General features: G+C 39.7%; 1 protein-coding gene across 5 annotated transcripts in view; it reads right to left on the bottom strand.

Moving 5' to 3' along the window:
• Positions 1 to 2: 2 nt before the first annotated feature.
• Positions 3 to 20,931, bottom strand: part of LOC149116146 (uncharacterized) — a 47,637-nt gene continuing 26,708 nt past the window's right edge. For 4 of the 5 annotated variants that reach the window (XM_089282092.1, XM_089282096.1, XM_089282093.1 and 1 more), the window contains 11 exons: positions 12,156 to 12,219; positions 10,988 to 11,038; positions 10,663 to 10,734; positions 8,594 to 8,665; positions 6,716 to 6,784; positions 4,500 to 5,426; positions 3,975 to 4,205; positions 2,183 to 3,529; positions 1,469 to 1,618; positions 1,189 to 1,282; positions 3 to 831 (listed from right to left, as the gene is read on the bottom strand). In XM_089282092.1, the coding sequence (XP_089138218.1) occupies positions 759 to 831; positions 1,189 to 1,282; positions 1,469 to 1,618; positions 2,183 to 3,529; positions 3,975 to 4,205; positions 4,500 to 5,426; positions 6,716 to 6,784; positions 8,594 to 8,665; positions 10,663 to 10,734; positions 10,988 to 11,038; positions 12,156 to 12,219 (3,150 nt within the window). In that variant the 3' untranslated portion in view covers positions 3 to 758. The remainder of the gene's footprint in view (positions 832 to 1,188; positions 1,283 to 1,468; positions 1,619 to 2,182; positions 3,530 to 3,974; positions 4,206 to 4,499; positions 5,427 to 6,715; positions 6,785 to 8,593; positions 8,666 to 10,662; positions 10,735 to 10,987; positions 11,039 to 12,155; positions 12,220 to 20,931) is intronic. The other variant, XM_089282094.1, reaches the window with a different exon arrangement.

Below are 20,931 nucleotides of genomic sequence, written 5' to 3'. Positions count from 1 at the left end.
TATAATAGTTAACTTGAGAACTCCAGTTTAATTTGATGAGGAACAACATATTTTGTTCAGAATAACACAACTAATATCCTACCTGACGATACTCAGTCTACGAATTACGAGCGAGTTCCCAGTGACCCATTTTTGGAGCCAAATTAGAAGCTTGGAGACGCAAGATGTCTCATATTTTTCACTTTTTGCAATCTGATATTTTTGGCACTGTGAATCCCTTTTCGCGAATATTTAATGCCATCTTCGGCGAGAAAAGTTGCCCGATTTCAATGCCTTTCCTGTTACATAAATTGACGTCAGGACAATTAAGTTTTTCCCGCCTGCTCAATCCTGATTGGTCAATTCAAATTTCAGACGCGCCAGCCCTATGCAAGCCCAAATAAATAACAAATAAAAAGGAATTTGCAATGACATATCGCACTGAGAGGCTGTCCTTTCACTGTTTCCAAATCGAAATTGGAATTTAGAAGAATAATAGTTTCTATTTTTAGAACGTAATTTACATCCAAGCACCCAAAGGCTTAACAGTTTCTCCAGTATAGTTGCTACGCTACGCGTGCGCAGTAAAGACAACAAGTCCAATAATTATAAAACTAAAATATCGTAATTACATATTATAACTACTTGAATTCTTATGTACGTAAAAATTATATCAAAGACGAGAACGAGACAGTTTGATCTTGCGTCCATGGGAAGATCGAAGTGAACTGTCCTGTTATAGCTAAGCTACTTGTCCATTTACAGTAAATTTTAATGATTCACGCTTCATGTGCACTAGGTCCTGCTGTTAAACACTTGTGAGAAGCAGCGCTTGGTCCAGCCTCTAGGGAACTAAAAATAGTCAAACAGTTAAACTTTTTTAATCATGTACTTTTGACTGGTTAGTACAAGTAAGACTAACAATAAAAGACTTCTGTAAAACTTTTTAGCTTCATTCACTGTTTACAGCGAACCGTTCTCAAGGTCGCCACATGGCAACGCGTGTTCAAAGACGGGTTGATTGTAACAAAACTACAACCAGACACAAAAGCGGAACTTTTGAGTTACCGGCGAAGACACTTCAACTAGCCTGCGAGAAAAGTTGCTTTTCTTTTCTAACAACGACCATACAAGAGGCGCTGCTGCATTGGTTTGTTTCGCCCTGGTCAATCAATTGAGAGAAACGGTAAACACAATTCCATTTCATACCGCTGTTCTGAACTGGGCAGTTGCATGTTCAGACTCGTATAATCTCCTGCCACGCACACATGTCCTTTCAGGAAATTCTGATGGTAGTGGATCTCTGAAACAAAAGTTTAAAAAAAGTGACTGTGTTAACTTAACTTCCCCACCTAAATACTGACCTTATGCTTTACCGTTAACTGACTGCATTTCTCCGAAGTTTTCTCTTGACTTTGCCAAAACAGTAAATATGTAATGTTTGTGTGTGTATGAGTACGAACCTACAGGGAGAAATATAATTTCTCACCAACGCGCCCGCGCTGTTCGTGGAAATGTCTCTGAATCAACTCAGCGTTTGAAGGATCCATCACAAAGTTACCGCTGTGATTTTCAACTGCCGAGTCACGTGCTACTGGAGGAGCTGGCAATTCACTCCTCAAGGCAAGTTGGTCGATCTCTGCGGAAAGAGCGGAATGAAACCTGAATGAAATTCATTTTGGCATCAATATGAAAATATTAAATTGAAATGATTTAGAGCAGTCATTCAGAACGAAATGGAAAACAAGTAAAACATAAAGGATAGAAACTAGTTTTGATACATTTTGTAGTCAGGCTTTTTAGATAAGTCTAGACAACATTTTAGTCAAAAAGGTGGTTCCTTGAGTAAACATACTTCTATCTTAAGACGCTTAATCATATCCTTTCCCTGCAAAACAGGCGTATGAGATTTCAGCCAAAATATTCTACAGAGAAAGTTTACTGTCTCTGGTTGTCCTTTACAGAGTAAAATTCCAAATCAAGCAACAACCAATCAAAAAACTTTACAAATATCTGCAGAGTTAAGTCAACAGCATGGAAGTTTTAAAGTCAAGACTTCTCTCTAGCGGGGGAAGAAGTAAGCGCCAGCCGAAAGGAGATCAGAGTAAACTCTAGGCTTGATGAGGGGCGATGTTTTCTGGTAAACGAACGCTGACATACTCATATTGTCAAACCCCTAGTATGAAACCCCTTCTTCACAAACCTGCCAATCCAGGGCCAGGCACAGAAGCACCTCCTGCAGTGGAATCAGCAAGGGTCATAAAATCATTGCTGTCAAGAACAAGCGACTCTGATCCCCATTTGTGAACCAAACGTAGTCTGACGGGTGTTCCTGCTTTCGCGAAGCTTCGCATTTTGAGGTGGGATGGTGTGATTTCAGTTTGACTCAAGTCAACCACATCTGCTCCTAACTCGTTCTCTAGGTATTTCAAAGCCCTGCTGATTTTCTCCTTCTGAGTTGCATAAAGAGTAACACGAAGGTTTCCAGAGTCGTCGTGTTCACGTTTAACAGTTACGGAAAGGGAACCGATCGGAACTCTGTCGATGGCCATGCTGCAGGATGCGGGAAGTGTGATCAGCGATTCAAATATTCCAATGCTTCGGATGAGTCCGTGGATATGTACATGTGCAATTGCTTCAAGTTGCAACTCGTCGTCAGACTCTTTACGGATCCAGAACAGCTGAGAAAAGATTTCCTTTGACTTGTCATACTTCAATCCATCGTTGCCTTGAGTGTGACATGAATTAGTTGGGTCACTCAGTTCAAATCTCACAAGCTGTGATGGATCAAACTTGGCAAACTTCAGCAGACTCAGTGCAACGTTGTGGAAATCACGAAGGAAGTTTCCTTCAAAAGCGGTGGGGTTTGACATGATGTCTCTGATGGTAAAGGAAAACACGTGCAATCGCTTGAACAATCTTTGTTCTTCGGAACTTTGGAAAAACTTTTCCAGGAACTGAAGCATTGTGATAATCATATTGGAGCCACCCCACTGATGTATCTCGTTTTCGGTGGAGCGATTGCCATTGTTGTTGAGACATAAGTGTTCAAGAATATATGACACTTCACAGAAAAGCCTAGATATGTCTTTGTTTTTTGCAGCTTCTTGAATATCTGAAACAATTTTTTGGAGGGCTGTTTCATCAGGTACTCCTCGTAATCCACTTTGTTGGTGTGGAACTTTTACATCTCGAAAGATTTCTTTTATGGTTTGTACAAGTTGAGGAACAATCACAAGGAAATCTGCTGTAATGGATTCTTCTGGAGTCATGCCCAAGAGCTTACATTTCTTGGCAATGTCCCCGGGTATTTGTTTATAGATTTCAAGAAGACTTGCGCAGTTTTCTGTTGAAGTTGCCAAGTCCAAATCCTCTTTGGAGGTTGCCATTTCGATGCAACAGTCTCTTAAAATAGAGCTGCAGAGCGTTTTAATTTCATGTCCCAAGTACTTTGTCATGTTAGGATCCGTGTTCTGCAAACCCACGATCGTAACAGCAAATTCCCTCAAATGCTCAATGTGCATTTGCCCTCTTTCTTTCACTCTGTAGTCTGAGAACACGAGAAATGGAATACATCATGTGGAATACATTCAAGTAATTTAAGTATTGTGAAATCAAGTACGGTTTCTTTGCTGAAAAAATCCTTTGAACGCTGCTACACAAAAAGTAGATTAATAGTTTTATGAATAGGATTGGTCGCTATATAAACGTGACTGCGCTCATTCTAACGATGTACAAATCTTGCTTTCTATTTGATTTTTTATCTTGCGCGGACACCTGAAAACAAAATTGGCAAAGGAAATTCTTCATTTTGGAGGCATGGGTGGAGAGCAGCACTTAATACTAGGCCACATGTCAGCTAGTCCTACAGTGTAGATTGAGTTCCATGACAAGGAGATCAGCTCTAGGATAGGACACTCTTAGAAAGGACGGCCTACCTTCAGTCGCCAAAACAGGCTCCCATAGGAAACCTACGCGAATAAAAGCATTTTTACCTTCAGGTTGTAACCCTTCTAAGGCTTTTCTGAGCACGGCGAAATCGTCTGTGTTCTTATGTGCCTCCCGCCAGCGTAGCAAAATCATTTCCAGTTGTTTTGCCTCGCTTTGCCCACATGTAACAGCTTCATTTGACGTTTCCTTAGACAGTCCAAGCTTTAGGGTCAAGGGTTTAAGGTTGAAAATGGCGTTCTCTACCCCTAAAAGTCGTCTCACGTAGCCACACAGATCTGTAATAGAATTTGTGTGTTATGTTGTAAAAATGCATGTTTCTTTTTTTCCATTTCTAGATCAAGCAGCTTGCGGATCTTTGTAATCATGGCTTGGCCGATTCATACTCTCAAATTGGTTTAATTATTATATTTATTGTATTTAATCAACTACCATGATTCGGGTGATTTACCGGTAGATTGTTTCAACTGGATGCTGAATAAAGCAAAACGGCATGACGTGTAAGTGTTTTGCCATGATAATAAGTGTCTGGCTATTTATATCTATTGCAAAGTTTTAAAAGCGAAACTCACCTTGTTGGCAGAAGTGATCTTCTCCAACATGACCATGCTGGCCTTCAACAACAATCCTTCCACACAGGATTTTGGCGTCAGTACCAGAGGCCTGCAATGGCAGCTTGACGACATGCCCAGTACTCCACCAAACGGAAGAGTCCACGACAAATGTGATTCGTTCTTGCTGGTTGTTGGCCGGTTTGTAGTCTTCTCCCAGTTGAACGGAAACCGTCAGGTTTTCGTAATTGTAGATAAAACCGCTTTCCTTTCTAACTTTGGAACAAAGTTCCTCAAACCCATCACTTTTGAGCTTCATTAGTGCGCAATCATCGTGTTCTCGGTAAAACTGCTCCTTGTAGATATCCTGGCTCATAAACACGAAAGCGAGCTCATCACAAGGTAAATCTTGGTGATTGGTTTTGAAAAAAACCGACAACATATATTTGAAAGATATGAGGTTTAACCGCGTCGCAATTTCTTTTGTTTGAACCCAAGCTAACCTGACCAGCACTGCAATTAGGGAAAAGTGATCGATGTTCACTGATAGCTCTTTGTTTTCCAAATCAAACCTGGAATTATGAGTGATATCCTCCCAGTAGATCTTTCCGCTTCCGGCTGGTGCGCCATGCAAAACGAGAAAGGCTTCACTGAAATGTTCTTTCTCACTGTCTAATGTTATTAAAAGCTTCACATGTTTTTGGAACGTCTGGCCATTCGGCTGACAATTGATGATGGGTGCACCAAATTTCAAATCATTTTCAAGTCCATGGTTAAGTATCAGGCCACAGTATTTATGAGGTTCTTCTAAAACAAGTTTGACGGTCACTGGATCGTCCACAGCTCCAGGAGGGCATACGAGTTTGACACCCTTCACGCTCATTAATCCACCTTTACTTGTTATAACGCTTGAAGATTCGACATCCTGGACAGCTTCTGCGATTGGCGCTAAAAATGGGAGGAGACAAATATTATCATTAGTTTGTTTCCTTTTTTTTAGTGAGGATGGCTGATATATCGTCAGAGTTTATGTGAAGGTCAGCATGAACAGCGAACGCTATATCAACAATGTGTAGGGCCATAGAGCAACAACATCAAAACAACAAAATTAAAACAACAAAATTACAACAGCAACGACAACAAATTTTACAGATAGGGACCAAAGAAAGGAAAAACTCTATTTATCAAAGAGTTACATAAAACGAACGATATATAAAAACCAAATCATCAGGACAATTAAGGACAACTACAACTTCAAAACGGGACAAAAATGGTATTGACCGTAAGAAAACCAAGCAAACAAACAAACTGCACCTGAGTTTGCTGGGACAGGTTGGGGGTTGGAGATTAGCTCATCGTACATGAGCCTTGCTGTTTTGACGTGAGTCTTACTTGAGTCTTAATTATAAGAAACTATCGAGTATCGACAAAACACAAGAGACACAACAAGAGACACGAAGTCCCTCGAACACGATCTGCAGACAGGCATACACATGTACAGGAATTATCAGTTCAAAACCCACACAGGCAATCTACACAGGCATTATCGGTTCAAAAGCCACACAGGTATTATCAGTTCAAAAGTCACACAGGTATTATCAGTTCAAAGTTACTACGCTGGACACCCGGAGCGGGTAAGCCTCGAAGGCAATAGTATGAAGAAAAATTCGCCACGTTTTCAAATTAAAGCTCACAGTAGCAATTAACAATTCAATTCCACCACACAGGCAAGCCGCACAGGCCACATCAGTACCAATTAGCCACACCGGCGAGCCCCACAGGCATATATCAGCATAAATTTCACCATGCAAATGAGCCCGTCAGACATAAATAGTACAAAACCTTTTGCCACGCAGGCAAGCAACACAGGCAACTAATCCTACTCACAAATTTGCACAACTAAAGTTAACCCCGTCTAAAACCAGCTACTTGAAGAAAAATAAACTGCCGCCTTGCTGTTAACCTGTGCTGCTATTGCTTGTACTAGTACTGCTAAATATACAACGTGAGGGACCTGTTGGATGTTAGCCATCGAGTAAGTCGGGGTTGATATCCAAAGGAGCTAACCGCTTCGCTTTTGCGGCCTCGAGTACAGTGATGGGGTGGAACACTTGTAAATACTTTTATACTGCCATTTGCATAATCCCCAGGGTACAGTTACCTATGCAAATTGAGTTTGCATACAGCTATAAACCCATAGACTGTTCTTCTGATAAAATAATTATTTGAAGGATTACCTTGAATTGCATTCTTAAGGGTAGATGGCATGTCTTCGTACATCGCTTTACATTCTTCGACATCCTCTTCTTTTAAAACAGCAATAAAGTTAGTGAAATCGAAAACATGTTAGCTATGAAGGTTGTCTTAACGAAGTACTACGTATTCCTACATGATAGTAAAAGAACACGGATGCCAATTATATGAAACAAAACAAACGACTCCCTTTAATCATTCTCGACCTCAAATAAAATGTTTTTCGCTTTCTGATTGGTTCACAGAATCTTGCATACAGTTAAGTACAAGCATTGTGAAGTTCACAAACTTGTATAGAATTTTAAAGTATCTATGGCACATTATCGCCAATTGTTTATAATTTTTTTTCGGTTATCACGTTAGTCTTGTGATTTTAGGACCCGACTGCCCACACAGAAAGTCTTGTGATTCCAAGTTGTCTATCTTAGTTTATCAAGAGTAATTAGGCTGCAAAGAATACCCGATCGATGGTCTATGTTTGGGTTCGTCTACTGGTCTTGGTTCTGAATCCCCCACAAAGATCCTGTTTGGGTTTCTAGTTTACTAAACTTTAGCTCCTATTCATTGTTTCAAGAACTTTGCAGTCCCCTTCTGAAAGTCGCGTTTAAGTGTTTGGGTTTGTATTCTAAAAGATTGTTTAATCCTCCAAGGTCAGTTCTTCCAGTATGACCCACACATAGCTACTGATATGGTATTTAAGTGCGGGTGCACTTCCAAGTAAAGTAGTATTAAAGCAGAAGAAGAAGTAGAAGTAGAAGATAAGACGGGGGGATAGTGATGAAGGAAAGGTGTCCGAATAAAAGATAGAGACTTGTTACCTCCTCGCGTCTGCAAGCAAGAATCTAACAAGATTGGTGAAGAACTTGGACCTTTTTGAAGACAAAAGACTTGTAAGTTAAAAATGACTGGGCACGCTTCCGTTTTAAGCTCAGTTAGACAATGTAGTTTGTGCAGTTCAGTTTATGGTGAGTTAGGGCAATGTTTAAGTTTCGCTTTTCCCGAAAGATTTTGTATGGTTCGATAATTTTGCTTCGCTGGTTGTTTCAATGTTCATTTTTGAAATCTGGTTCTTAAGAGTCGACTAACGTTTCATCCCTGATTACTAGACAAAGAACTCGAGACCTGGCCGAATAAATTAAATTGAGGTTCAGGAGACTACTGGGTCCGGTAGATTACCCGAATCGCTAAACACGCCTCTCGCGCCGTCACCTCCAAGAGAAAGAAGAACTCTCTTTAAGTCCCTTTGATCTTTACGGCGTTCAGTCAGCACATCTCACACCCAAGCGCAAGAGCCTGCTATGGTTCCGCAAAACGTTTTTCCAACTCTGAGAGAAGGTTCAGAACTTTCGTATTGTATGGGCGATTGTCACACTGACTCGGAAAACGACGAAGATAATTACGAAAAGGTTGTACCTGACCGTAACGGAGCGCAGCTATCAAAACACAGAACGAAATTCTGAATTTTGCAAGCCAAATCCTGAATTGGAAGAGTCAAGTTTTGATTCTATAGAGGAATATTAGTAAGTTCCTTCTGAAGAAATGAATGATCAAGTGTCCCAGCTGTGTGAAGCAGTAGAGAGAATGAGGGTTACTATTAATTCACAACCGAGTGGTAATACTGCAAAGCTGTCAGTCGCTTTTCCTGTTTTTCGAGGAGGAGAGTGCAAGGATGTGCGCGAGTTCTTCCAGTAGAGTGATGGGGTGGAACACTTTAAAATACGTTAGCTGTCATTTGCATAATTCCCAGGGTACTGTTACCAATGCATATTGAGTTTGCATACAGCTATAAATCCATAGACTGTTCTTCTGCGAACTAAAATTGTACAGTTGTTTCGGTAAAGAATAATTATTCAAAGGATTACCTTGATTTACATTCTTAAGGGTAGATTGCACCATGTCTTCGTAAATCTCTTCATGCTCTTCCAAATCCTCTTCTTTTAAAACAGCAATAAAGTTAGTGAAATTGAAAACACGTCAGGTATGAAACTGGTCTTTACAAAGTACGACGCATTCCTACATAACAGTAAAAGAACAGGGAACTAGGGAATTTTTTTTACTTTAGATACAACTATAAACCGCTTATAGGGAACAAAACGAACGACTCCCTTTATTTCATTCTTAACCTCAAATAATTGTTGGCGAGCCCTAGCGAGACAGCGGCCTATTCTTTACAATGGCGAGAAAAAGCAAAATTTGTTGGATGTAAGATCGGAGACATGCGCAATCGAGTGCGTTTTTTATATCCGGGGTACTTGTGAATGCACGTGGAGTTCGAGCAATAGCTGTGTACAGCCGTCCCGCTCTGTTAGAAATTAAGGACACCATAAACGAGGCAAATCATACACAGTATTCTTCGCCCGTTGAGGCGTTAAATTTGAGAGTTAAAATCTCTCTTGAGGTAAATAATTCGACCATTGAGTTACATTTGCCCGTTGAGGCGATGGAAAAGCTTGCAATCATAGATTCAAAATGTGGATCGCTCGTTGAAGCTAACCATTCAACTGCAAATTCAAATGACTGTTTGGGCTTTGAGACAAATTCTGTGTCGATTTCATCCGTGGAGAGCATTCATTCGACCGTCGAGTCCAATTGTTTTTCAACCTTTGAGTCGAAAGAAAACTTCTCGAGCACAACATTAAGTTTTCGTTTGCTTATTTTTCCTTCAAGCTCTGACGCCAGCACCCACTTTCACATTGCAACTCCTAGTATATATATTTTTTACTTTCTGCTTGGTTCACAGAATCTTGGTCACAAGCAAGCAAGGGTTCATCTTTTTAGTTTCATTTTATATGCGGCGGGAAGCGGGAAGTTCTATCGTAAAAAAGGCTGAAAATATAGCAGATTTGGTGAACTTTAATTTCTACTTCGCAAATACAAGAAAAGTTGGATTTAAATGCCATCTCGATAGGGAAAATCAAAAACCCACAGAATGTAAATGATCTCAATTACGTAGAGTTCGTAAAATAGAAAAGGCTCGTAAATGTAGAACAAAACTCGACTGAATAGGAAGATCCAAAACCGAGACAATTTCTTTTAGAGAGTGGAAACAAATTTTAGCATAAAATTAGATTTTACACGTCTGGAAAGTTCATTTCCTTCAATTTGAGTCTTCTCGTTTTAAACGTCAGTGAACGTGATCGACTCTGAGTAATCTGTAGTCTTCATGACAGCCTTTCATTACAAACAAGTAAACTCTTGGTTTATTTCAATGGAAGGATTAATTATAAATGAACTACAATATTTAGAGAGGAAGCCGCTGATTTTCATGCAGGTCCTCTATCCTGGTCGAATCGAAATTTGGAGATGTTGGTTTTTGTGGAGGGAGGAAAACCGGAGAACCCGAAGAAAAACCCTCGGAGCAAGGGGAGAATCAACAACAAACTCAACCCACATATGACACCGGGCCGGAATCGAACCCGCGCCACATTGGCGGGAGGTGAACACTCTCCCAACTACGCCATTCCTGCTCCCCATAAACATATAATTTTCTGAAACGCTATTACTTCGGATCTTTCAGTAAACCTTTTTCGTTGCTCACAATGTTCTAGTATATAGGCGACTTTAAAGGAGCTTGTCAGACTGGATGAACACCCTGCGTCGTTCGCTTTTCACAAATCATTTGAAGAGTCATATTTCAACTTAAAACGTGGGCACCTCATGCCAGGTTTTGTCGTCGTTTCATACCATCAATTTTGTCCAGATCAAATTGAAATGTCCGCACCATCCAATTGCTTGAAGAACTGAACATGACAAATCATTGCATTCGCCTTTCTTGAATACAAGATCATGACAAAAATCGTCTCAGCACTACACGACCTCATGGAATGATTGTCATATGTTCAGTCACTTTAGTTCCTTTGCGTATAAACTATCTCTAAGGGCAATTAAAATTGATTGCTTTTATTCGGTAAATATCCTTTCACAGGATTACCTAGATTTCCGCGTTGAAGTACAGATGACACATCATCGTAAGCCGGCTCTTCATTTTCTTCAAATTCCTCTTCTTTTAAAACAAAAATAAAGTTGGTTAAAACTAAAACCTCTTAGGTCTTCACGAAGTACATGTTTCAACACACAAGTATTAGAATAGTGAACTGGAGAAGTTAAGTTCAGATACAACAATAACACGCATGTATGGAGGAAGACGAACAACGCCCTCTAGTTAGTCACGTCTAGCTTATTTGCACATATCAGTGATTTCACGGGTAATTAAAATTGAACGCTTTTTTCGGTGAATATCCATTCAAAAAAAATACCTTGATTTCCACTTTGAAGTGCAGATGTCACGTCCTGATAAGAATCGTCATCTTGTTAAAACAGAAAAATAGTTAGTCAAACCTGGAAGTTCATTCGGTCAACATATGTCTGACGAAAACACTTCCCATGCATTCAGCCCATCCTCTTTGGGAGTACCAACCTGTGTCTTCCGAAGTCCGAATCTCCATCTTACCTGCTGACTAGCCAATGCATCAAAAACAGAGCTTCATTTTCTGGTTCTGGAACCTCTGTTGGTTAAGTGTTGTGTTTTGCCTGGTCTGGTAGGTGTTTATTTTGTTTTGCGTCATTGGAGATCACAACAACAGGAAGCTGTAATTAGTTCAAGGCTGCCATTTGTTTTATACATTGCGTAACAGACGGCTCTTCTCACGCGTTGGCAAAATACAAGTTAGTGAAGCCATGAAAGAAATGTGGAGAATCGGCTCGAGAAGAACCGCCAGTTACACAGGGTACCCATACCCAGGGTTGGCGCCTTGTTCAGGTCACGATACAACCAGGTTTTGTGTTATTTTCTCATTTAGTCCCTGACTACACTGTTGGGATCACGATGATCACGATGAATCAGTAAACGGTCATACGGTACGGAAATGATCGCATCTTTACGCAATGAACATTACACACATGATGTTAAAAACTGAAACGTTCGAAATCTTGCAAGAAAGATAGTAGCTTTTCTGGCTTGGAAATGCAGCTGTTCGCTGGAAGTTGGTGATTACTTCAGTACGTCACTAATGAACTGATATTCCATAATCTTCGGAAGGGCTTCTTATTGGCTTTGATCAGTGAGCTTTATACGACAGATCATCCTTATGACTGGATGCTCTGGAGCTTTGTCACCCGGAACGCTAGAACTGGAGGCTAATTTAAGAATCCGATTCAGTTCTGCCCTTTAACTAGTCTTGCTTTATTTTGATACCACAGCTACGACTACTATCTCATATAAATTGATAGTACACTCCAACTGAAACGAAGTTTTCTCATACGTAACGAGAGTTATAGAATTCGAAGTATGCTCATTTCATTCGGACTGTCGACGTGACAGGGGTCTTACGATACTGCTAATGAACCCACTTAACCAACTTTCCTCCTCCTGTTCCATTTCGGAGTTCATGCTAGGAAGATCATGCTGGGAAACTGGCGACTCACCTCTGACTGATTGATCATGGGTAACGTTGGCCCCTCTATCCTGCTGTACATTGCTCTCCATATCCTATTTTGATTAAGAACATGAAAAGAAAGTCGCTGAGCACGGTCGTCTAAGCGGATATAAGGCTAGTATGTACTTAAACGTCAGCTAGAGCGCAAGCAAAATCAAACAACGGGGATCAGTGAATGAGCGCAAATGCAATGGGAAACGGCTTTGAATAGACTACAATCGGGAAAGAAAGTTACACTATCGACAAATTAATTCGTGAAGTTGTCCAATTCGTGTTAAAGACAAATTGGAAGACATCGTTGTTGAAGGCCACCAGAAAGGAAAAAAAGTAGTACTTTAGTCGAGTAATAAAACTAATATTAGATTCAGCAGGAAAACAGAGACCTAACTCTACGCCAATTTAGGTGCTGGAAATAACACAACGAATGAAAACTAAAGACTTTTTAAGCAAACTCGTGATATCCATGAATAGATGACACTGCTAGTAAAACAAGTCATTTGGTGAGCAAATTGAGTGATTTCCAGCGGTAAAGTAAAACAAGTCATTTGTAGAACAAATGGAGTGATTTCTATCTGAAAACAACTATTATTTGAATTCGCAGCGAGCTGTGCGAATCAGTTGGGTCGCGGTGGTCGCAAATCAATCAGCTGGTTGACTGCGAGTTCTTCATGAATAATTCATTAGTTGCAGTTTGATTTCAGATGCGGTAATCTGAAGGTCGTGGGTTCAAATCCTGATGTGTTTTTCTTCCGAGCTACTAACGGATGGCTTGCGATTATATAAGCATTGGAAAGTAAAAACAAATATTCAAACCATAAAAGTTATCTCATTATACAAGGAAATGAGACAGAGATAATTCGCGGAAGAAAAACACTTTTGAACGTGAAACCCTCGCACATGATTTTTGGCAACGCTTCGGTTAAAGGTTGTCAAAGCTGTAGGAGAATCTTTGTTCACAATATTTGCATGTCTCATTACCATAAGCGATACAGTTTCTGATGGAGCTACAAAGAGATTAATACTAAATATTGGAAGGGCACAGCACGATTAACTGTCCCAAGGAATTTGAGCGCGATGTAGTAAATACTTTTTGTGCGACGCGCGTTTAAAAGCTCAAAATTTTACAAAGAATGTATGAGTTCATTAGCGCTTTTGCCAGAGAAATTTTGATGTTTTTGAAAGCCAATTTCTCCTCGAATATTACACCCAAAGAGCCAAAAATTTCAACACTTATTAAGTTTCACAAGCTCTTTAAGTTTTTTTAGTAAAACCGTGTCTAGCACGATGCCTTCTATGCGCAAAGTCGTATGTTAATGAGGAAAGATGTAAACAATGACGTCAGCAAAGATTCGCCTAGACACTATCGATCGAATTATACACCCACCTTTATTTTAAAAGTGTAAAATCTTGGAACACTTGCTCGTCTAAGATAAGTGATAATAGTAGTAGTAGTAGTAGTAATAATAGTAATAATAATAATAATAATAATAATAATAATAATAATAATAATAATAATAAACTTTATTTATTGAGTAATCGCTTAAAAACCAGTGGCCCTCATATAAATATCTACAAAACAAAACCATGACGTGTCTAAACTTAAAAATATAGAAACATTCTCAAATGTGCAACGATAATATAAAAAAACTAAGATATGAGACACTAAAATATTAGAAAGCAAAGCATTGGATCAAGTCTAACAATTAAAACAATTGAAAATTTAAACCATCACTCTGGCAGCCATTTGGAAAGTTTACAGATGAACGACGGTGGAACGTAGACAGTGTGACAAAGTCACGCTAATGAACTGAACGTGTGACTTTTCGTTTGTTTCGTTACCAAGTGATCGAATTATCTTGATCTCTTGAATTTTAAATCATGCGATTAAATGATTTCCGGTATACGTGCGCGTGGGTCAATCGGTCTATTGTTGAGTTTTGAAATTGTGAATCTTCAGTGTCACAAGGAGTTAGGCCGACTAGGAAATTCGACTTCACGGCTGATGGAGTCCCTGATGGAAGCTTCAAAGAAAGTTATGCTCATTTGCATAATTTGATCACTCCTGACTAGTACGCCATCACTCGTTAATTGACCGCTGAAAGAGTAAATTAACACCGGATGTTTACGAATAAATCTCACTATCCTTATAAGGGACAGACCATAAGAAAAGTGATGGGGGGGGGGGGGGGGAACAAAAAATAATGCAAGGGAGGGCTACTGAAACAAACATCGTGCTTTATACTCTACTTTATACTTGGAAGCCACTTTATACTGAGCAACTTGCAACTTTATCGTCTTGCAACTTGGCAGCCACTTTATGCTTGGCAGCCACTTTATACTGCGTAGACGTCTGCGTAGCAAATTCATCATGGCCACTAGCAGCCAAACACCCTTGCAGAAAATCCTTATGGATAATCATGGCTTGGCAGCCACTTTATACTGCGTACCAACCTCATCATGGACACTGGTAGCCAAACACCCTTGCAGAAAAACCCTTACGGATAACCAATGCATGACTTAAAAGTGTTAAGAAAAACCATGTGCTATAAACAGCCATCCTGCTTGATTCGTTTGCATTTAAGCAGGCACATACCGTGTTCTGAAAGCCTCAACATACAGGAGTCATTTCACAACTGACATGTATGAATGACGATTGTGGACACAGATGTGCACACCAGCATGGCGAAACGTAACACTTTCCCTAAGATGGCCTCCAAGATCAATGTTGGAAAAACGTTGTAACCAAAGACTGGCATGGAGGTGTTAACACAACTGATGCGTTTAGTATGGGCTGTTCCAATTTATTTTAGGTTTTTGGCAAAGTAAACGACGCATTGTCATTCACGTCCAATCGATACATGGTACATAGCGGTTGAAAATCGTAGAAAACGCACCTAAACCCCCTAGACCCCCCTTCGTTGAATAAGCTCTGGCGGCCCCATATTTGCTAATGGACGGCCACTCACAGAACACTAACTTAAACCTTGATTCACTGCATGCCAAGAATGAATTTTACTACAAGAGCAATGAATCAGTAAAACTGATATTTCGCTAAACATCAAACCAAAAAGGCAATGCAGCCCTATTTTAGGCAATAGCACTTGCATGTGTCTGATACTTGGTTATATTTCCCTCGAGTATAATTCTGACAGGAAAGCAAAACGACTATGTGAAAGTTAAAAAATAATTGTTTGAACTTGGAGCCTGTTCCAGGCATTCAGATTGTGGCGAGTGTCAAGATTAAGATTGCGCATGAGCCATGGGCGCCTGGATTGCGGCAGAAGAATATCTCCCCCTCAAAAAAAAAAAAAAAAAATATTTGGGCAAGGGACTTACCCCCCAAAAGAAATTCTGCAGAGACAGTGGACAAAAAAAAAAAAAAAAAAAAAGAAAGAAAATAATAATAAAAAATAAAAAATAAAAAATAAAAATACCTGCAAGCTGAAAAAGTCACACCCCCATCACTTCTCTAATGGTCCTTCCCTAACTCATTCTAGCTAAGCTGTCACTCGTTAAAAAGTATACTGGAGACCACATGAGGGCAAGAAAAATATTTGACCTGGGCGGGATTTGAACGTGTGTTCGAACTTCTGTACTATTAATTATTAAATTTCCAGTTTGTCTATTACTAAGTCTTACTAGACTAATAGTGTTGCTCGCGTAGCTTAACATAACATTTAAGGATTATTCAGTGAGCCCACTTAGATACGAGGTGATAACAAACGAGTCGCGTAGCGCTGATTTTGTTATAATCGAATGAACGAATGGAATAACTGTTGTATTGAATAGACCAATTTCGATATATTAAAATTCAGCCTAACACAACAGACCTCAGCATGAGGCTCTGGGGAATAAACCCCACAAACTCTGTAGTTATTCCCCAGAGCCTCGTACTGGGGTCTATTGTTTTAGGCTGAATTTTAATATATCGAAATTGGTCTATTCTCCAATTGTCTGGATGATGTGGACTTTTCAGTTAGACCTAAACGAAGTGATGGTATGAAACAGGCGGCAAAATTTTGCGCACGTTGTCCACTATTGCGTTGAAAGAAGCATATCGGGAAGACGAGCGAGCATTGCCTTGCAAGTGTTGTCTACATGCTAGAAAATTGTTTCTCAAACTCATTAATAGTTAATCAAGTTTAAGGTGGCTTACTACAGTTTTGATGGATTAAAACAGCCCAACTTCTAACTCTTTTGAAAAATGTTCTAAGATGTTTTTCCTTTCTCTATTTACTGTTTACTTAAGTCTCTTACCATTCTATGTGAAACTTGAACAATTAAACGTCAACAAATGGCCAAATTGAACGACTGAGTACCTAAGGAGAGACTGGGCACTAGTACGTTAAATCACGTTTTTCTCAAAATCTGCCTGTATGACCACACCTCAAAATTTCAGGAATAAGAAATTGGCTCTAATTTAACATACATGCAAAGTAAAATAAAAATCTGTGCGACAGATTTTTCGCAAACTAAGAAAATGTGAAATCAAACACTGCCCAAAATCTGTCTTCCAGATTTTTTAAAAAGTTTGGCTCTAAACGTGATTCAATCCTACAAATCAACGGTGAAAATTTCATCATGGGTTGCACGGTAGGCTTTCGAACAATCCTCAATCAAAGACTGGCTTTTACAACCTTGGACGAGTTAACAAATTGACGTCAGTTTTTTATGCGTCTCTCCTCTTATTGATAATAAATTGCGTCATAACATTGTCAAAGTGGCTGTGGGACCACAAGCCGCAGGCGAGTGGTTCCGCAGTAAACTCTTACTCTTATTTGTGATAAAAATGAGCCAATCAGCGCGCGAGAAATTAGACAGTTACTGTAAAATAAGAGTTTGTTTGGAGAACTGTCGCTAAAATACAAGAGTTAGTATGGAGATCAGGAGTTGACATGAAATTCGTTCAATGTATGGGTAATTTACCGAATAAAGACTCTTGAACATTCAATGGTGTCATTTTGTCTCATCCTGGAGAGTTTAAACGAGATTTGAGCGAGTTTTGAAAATTTTGTCCTAGGGTGTTATCTCGCGAGCAACTGGATGCACATCACAGAGATTGTGGATTCTGCTGGAACGATATTACTCGGATTTTAAGAGTTTCGGATAGAACTTTGCGACGACGACGACATCAATGTGGTATGTGTGTCGCTGGAAGAGAATTTTCAAACATATCAGATACTGAGCTAGTAACGTTGCTGAAAATGAGCTCGTGAACTAGTTGTTCGGCTGAGCAGGTGGTTTAATTGTGCTATGCAGCTTTGTTGGGAATCTGCTTGCCCATACGCCTCAGAAAAACGGGCTATCAGCGTTGACAGTGTTCGTTCGTATTCTTCTAATCGACGGACCAAAAATTCTGAGGTATCACAAGACGCTGAAGTGAACTGTTCTTCAGAACTTTCTATCAGCCTTCTTAAGGAGAGAAAGAAGTCTTTAAAATTTGGAAGCCAACGCGCCATTTTGTTTCTGACCGCGCGTTCATAGCCTAAGCACCACTTCCTGTGATGCCATATTAGGAGATACCCTCTTACATCCGGTTGAGGCGCTAATCAGTCTCCGCTTCCTCTCGACTAGTTTTTTTTTTCCAATGTTAATTTTGAGGGTCTTCGATGTGCGATGCTTTTAGCCCTCTCAGCTTCCAAGAGACAATCTGACCTTCGGGCTATTAACCTCAGATTTCCGAAACATACCCCTGAAGAAGTTTCTTTTCAGTTGGCAGCCTTGACAATGACTAGATTCTTATGTGGAAAGAGCTACAAACTGGGGAGTAGTTAGCAATGGTCCCAGCCATTGTTTTTAGCCATTCAAAGCTGTGTCTTTTTAGCCATAAAACTGTGTCTTCTGCTACGATTAGGAGGTGGTCGAAGTAGATAATGAAAGAGACTTGTATTGATGTCGACACATTCATAGCTCATTCAATTCGAGGGGCAGCAAGCTCAGCTGCCAGGGATAGAGATGTCTCTGTGCAGGACATCTCACAAACGGCTGATTGGACAAAATTTTTTGGTCCAAAATTTTCTAATTTATTTGGCAAAGCAGGCCTCAATAATGATAACCTGCCTTAAACGGACCAATTAGTGAATTCGTAGTGCAACCTGCAATAGAATTGCAGAATGTACCAGGCTACATAGTAGCTGCTGTACAATTAGAATTCTACCAAGGTTGCACGAAGAATTCACTAATTTCCACCTCTCCCTCCTCTCATGGGGAACTGCTTTACCTTGACCTTCCTTTTCTCATTTCTCTTTCAGGCAGTTCAGGAGATGGCTAAAGATCTCTTTGGTCACTGATAATTTTCTGTTTCATGCCACAGAATTGCTAATTTTAGTAGACGTTTGTTGATCATGTGATGATGTAACCACCGTTATCTTCTTGAAATAGTTTATTAAATCTCTGTTTATTCCTTTATTTGTTTGGTTGCTGTTATGATTTTATTATGTAGCGCTCAATATGGCCGACGTGCTTAGGTTACCGTATGGCTTTATGGGATTGTATTCCTTATTTAGGTCAGACACTCCTTTTTAGGGAGTGCTTTAAAATCGCTTTGTTTTATAGTGAATTAGTAAATTCTTCGTGCAACCATAAAAGAATTGTGATTGTTCAGCAGTTACTATGTAGCCTGGTACAACCTGCAAGTAGAACAGTTCTGAGCTTGGTTATACTAAGCTCGCCACCTTTGCCATCTCGGCAAGTATAATTGGCGGGCAAGTGCTGAATTAAATAATTTTCAGTTATTCGAAAGACATCACTTCAATTCAAGGACATTTGAAAGCATGGAGAATTTTCAAAATGACTGCTGTCGCTCTCGGACCAAAAATTTTATCAAGAATTTGTATTCAAGGCATTTAAGGCGGAATCGCAAACGCAGCGGTTTATCGGCAGCTGGTCAGATCGATTGACCGAAATTTCTTTTTCTTCGAACTGAAGCTACTCATTTTTAGATGATGATGACAACTGTGAATGAAGTCAACAACGACAAAACAAAGGTACCGGATGAATTTATTTTCCGTAGCTCGCTTGTTTGTTCTACCGCCTAAATTGATTCACAATCGATTTACAAGTAAGCTCATTATTAACATACGTGTATGCAAAAAACCAATTGCGTCTGTACTTTTAGGTTTTAGTCCGTTATTTTGTAGTCCTTGATATTCACGTCTAAAAACTATAGTAAAACAATTATTCTCCTCAGGCGAAGTGAACATTGGTGAATATTTACCTCGACTTCGTCTCGCATGTTCAAGATTTAAGATAGTTAGATTCAGGTGGACTTACAGATCGCCGCTCCTAAGCACACCCGTTTTGTTGTTTGAGATAACTTTGGTCGACAAGATCAGAAACAGTGACCCATTTTTCTGACGAAACAGTGCAGATAGTCTCGTGAACTTTAATATGATGTTAATAGTTATTTGCGCAAAGTGGACTTGCTTGGTATCTTATCTTTTAAGTGACTTCCTGGCATTTTTATCTCCTACGTTATTTCGGGTGGCCAGCACCCCTATCATTTTTGTTTTTAATTTATAACATTGTAATAACTTATTTCTAACTCTGGGGTGGAATATAAGTTGTACTTATTCAGTGGTAAATCTTGCCATTCAGATGGAGGCGAGTTTTTTCATTATACACAGACTACCACTGCCGTCACCTGCTCAAGTTGTAAATTCTGTGACACAAAAGGACTCTTTTACTTCCTCCTGGTTTCTTTTCCCTTCGATTTCGAGTTTAAAGGGCAAAAAAAGGTCACCCCTTACTTTGACCTGCGCAGACCATTTAGGGTGCAGGAGTTGAACCAGGGAGTCCAGATTTCAAACCCAGCGCCCTAAACCACTCACAACGTGGCCTTCTACATCTTTTTTCTTGCCTAAGACGTTTTTTCTTGGGGGGAGGGGGGGAGGCGGGTAATTGCTGAACTCTCCTCTTCCATGAAAAAAATCTAATTGTCGATTCCAATGTCTTCTGCAAACGCTGCGTTCAAGGCGATTGGCAAAGGCCTGAAGCTAAACACCCGCTTATTACGGATTGTTTTGTTTGCGACGACGAATTCTGTAACCCTAGTGACTGGCTATCTAAACATTGCATATTTTGATATGTTACGAACATGTGTCAATTGCACCCTTTAAGGTGGCTCCGTAGGGTAATCATTTATGGCGTTGCGCGCGCAAATGTTATGTTAGTTGAATTCTGTCTTTTGCATTCGTTTTACACTCAGTCCTCTCAAATTTATTACAGGTAATATGCTGCTAAAATTTTGGGTTTTAGTCTTGAATTATAAATGCCCAAACAAATGTGTTTTTTACTTTTTTATGGCTCTATTATTTGTGATTTTCTTGAATTTCCTTCGGCGAAATCTTCCAAAATTTTAACAGCTCATCGCATCCTGTGGGATACGAATTTTGTGTACAAAAAAGTAGGGTTTGTACAGTCAGTTTTATCGATTTTTTTTACCGCTGCGAAGAAACTTGTCGTATAGATTTCCCTGAAAAAAACGAGCTCCGACTAAAGTAAAATAATTATTACCAGACGCCTACCAAATTATACGGAATTTCACCGAAAGAAACGCGAGAAAATTCACTGTCAGTTTTGCTTTTTGTGTTCATGTTGACTTTACGGCTTAAAACAGTTTCCAGCACTTTACAAGACTTAGATTTTGATAGGTCATTATAACCACTCTTTATCACTTGATGCTACAATCATGATATCAAAAAGCTGCCCAATCATAGCTGACAACGTTGTAATCATTTTCTTGACACAAAAGGTTACCATGGCAA

The sequence above is a fragment of the Orbicella faveolata genome, unplaced genomic scaffold, assembly GCF_042242905.1.
Source record: "Orbicella faveolata isolate gen_17 unplaced genomic scaffold, um_ofav_v1 contig_12, whole genome shotgun sequence".
Taxonomy (NCBI): domain Eukaryota; kingdom Metazoa; phylum Cnidaria; class Anthozoa; order Scleractinia; family Merulinidae; genus Orbicella; species Orbicella faveolata.
The sequence above is the reverse complement of the archived record's forward strand: the minus strand, read 5'-3'. Positions and strand labels throughout refer to the sequence as shown.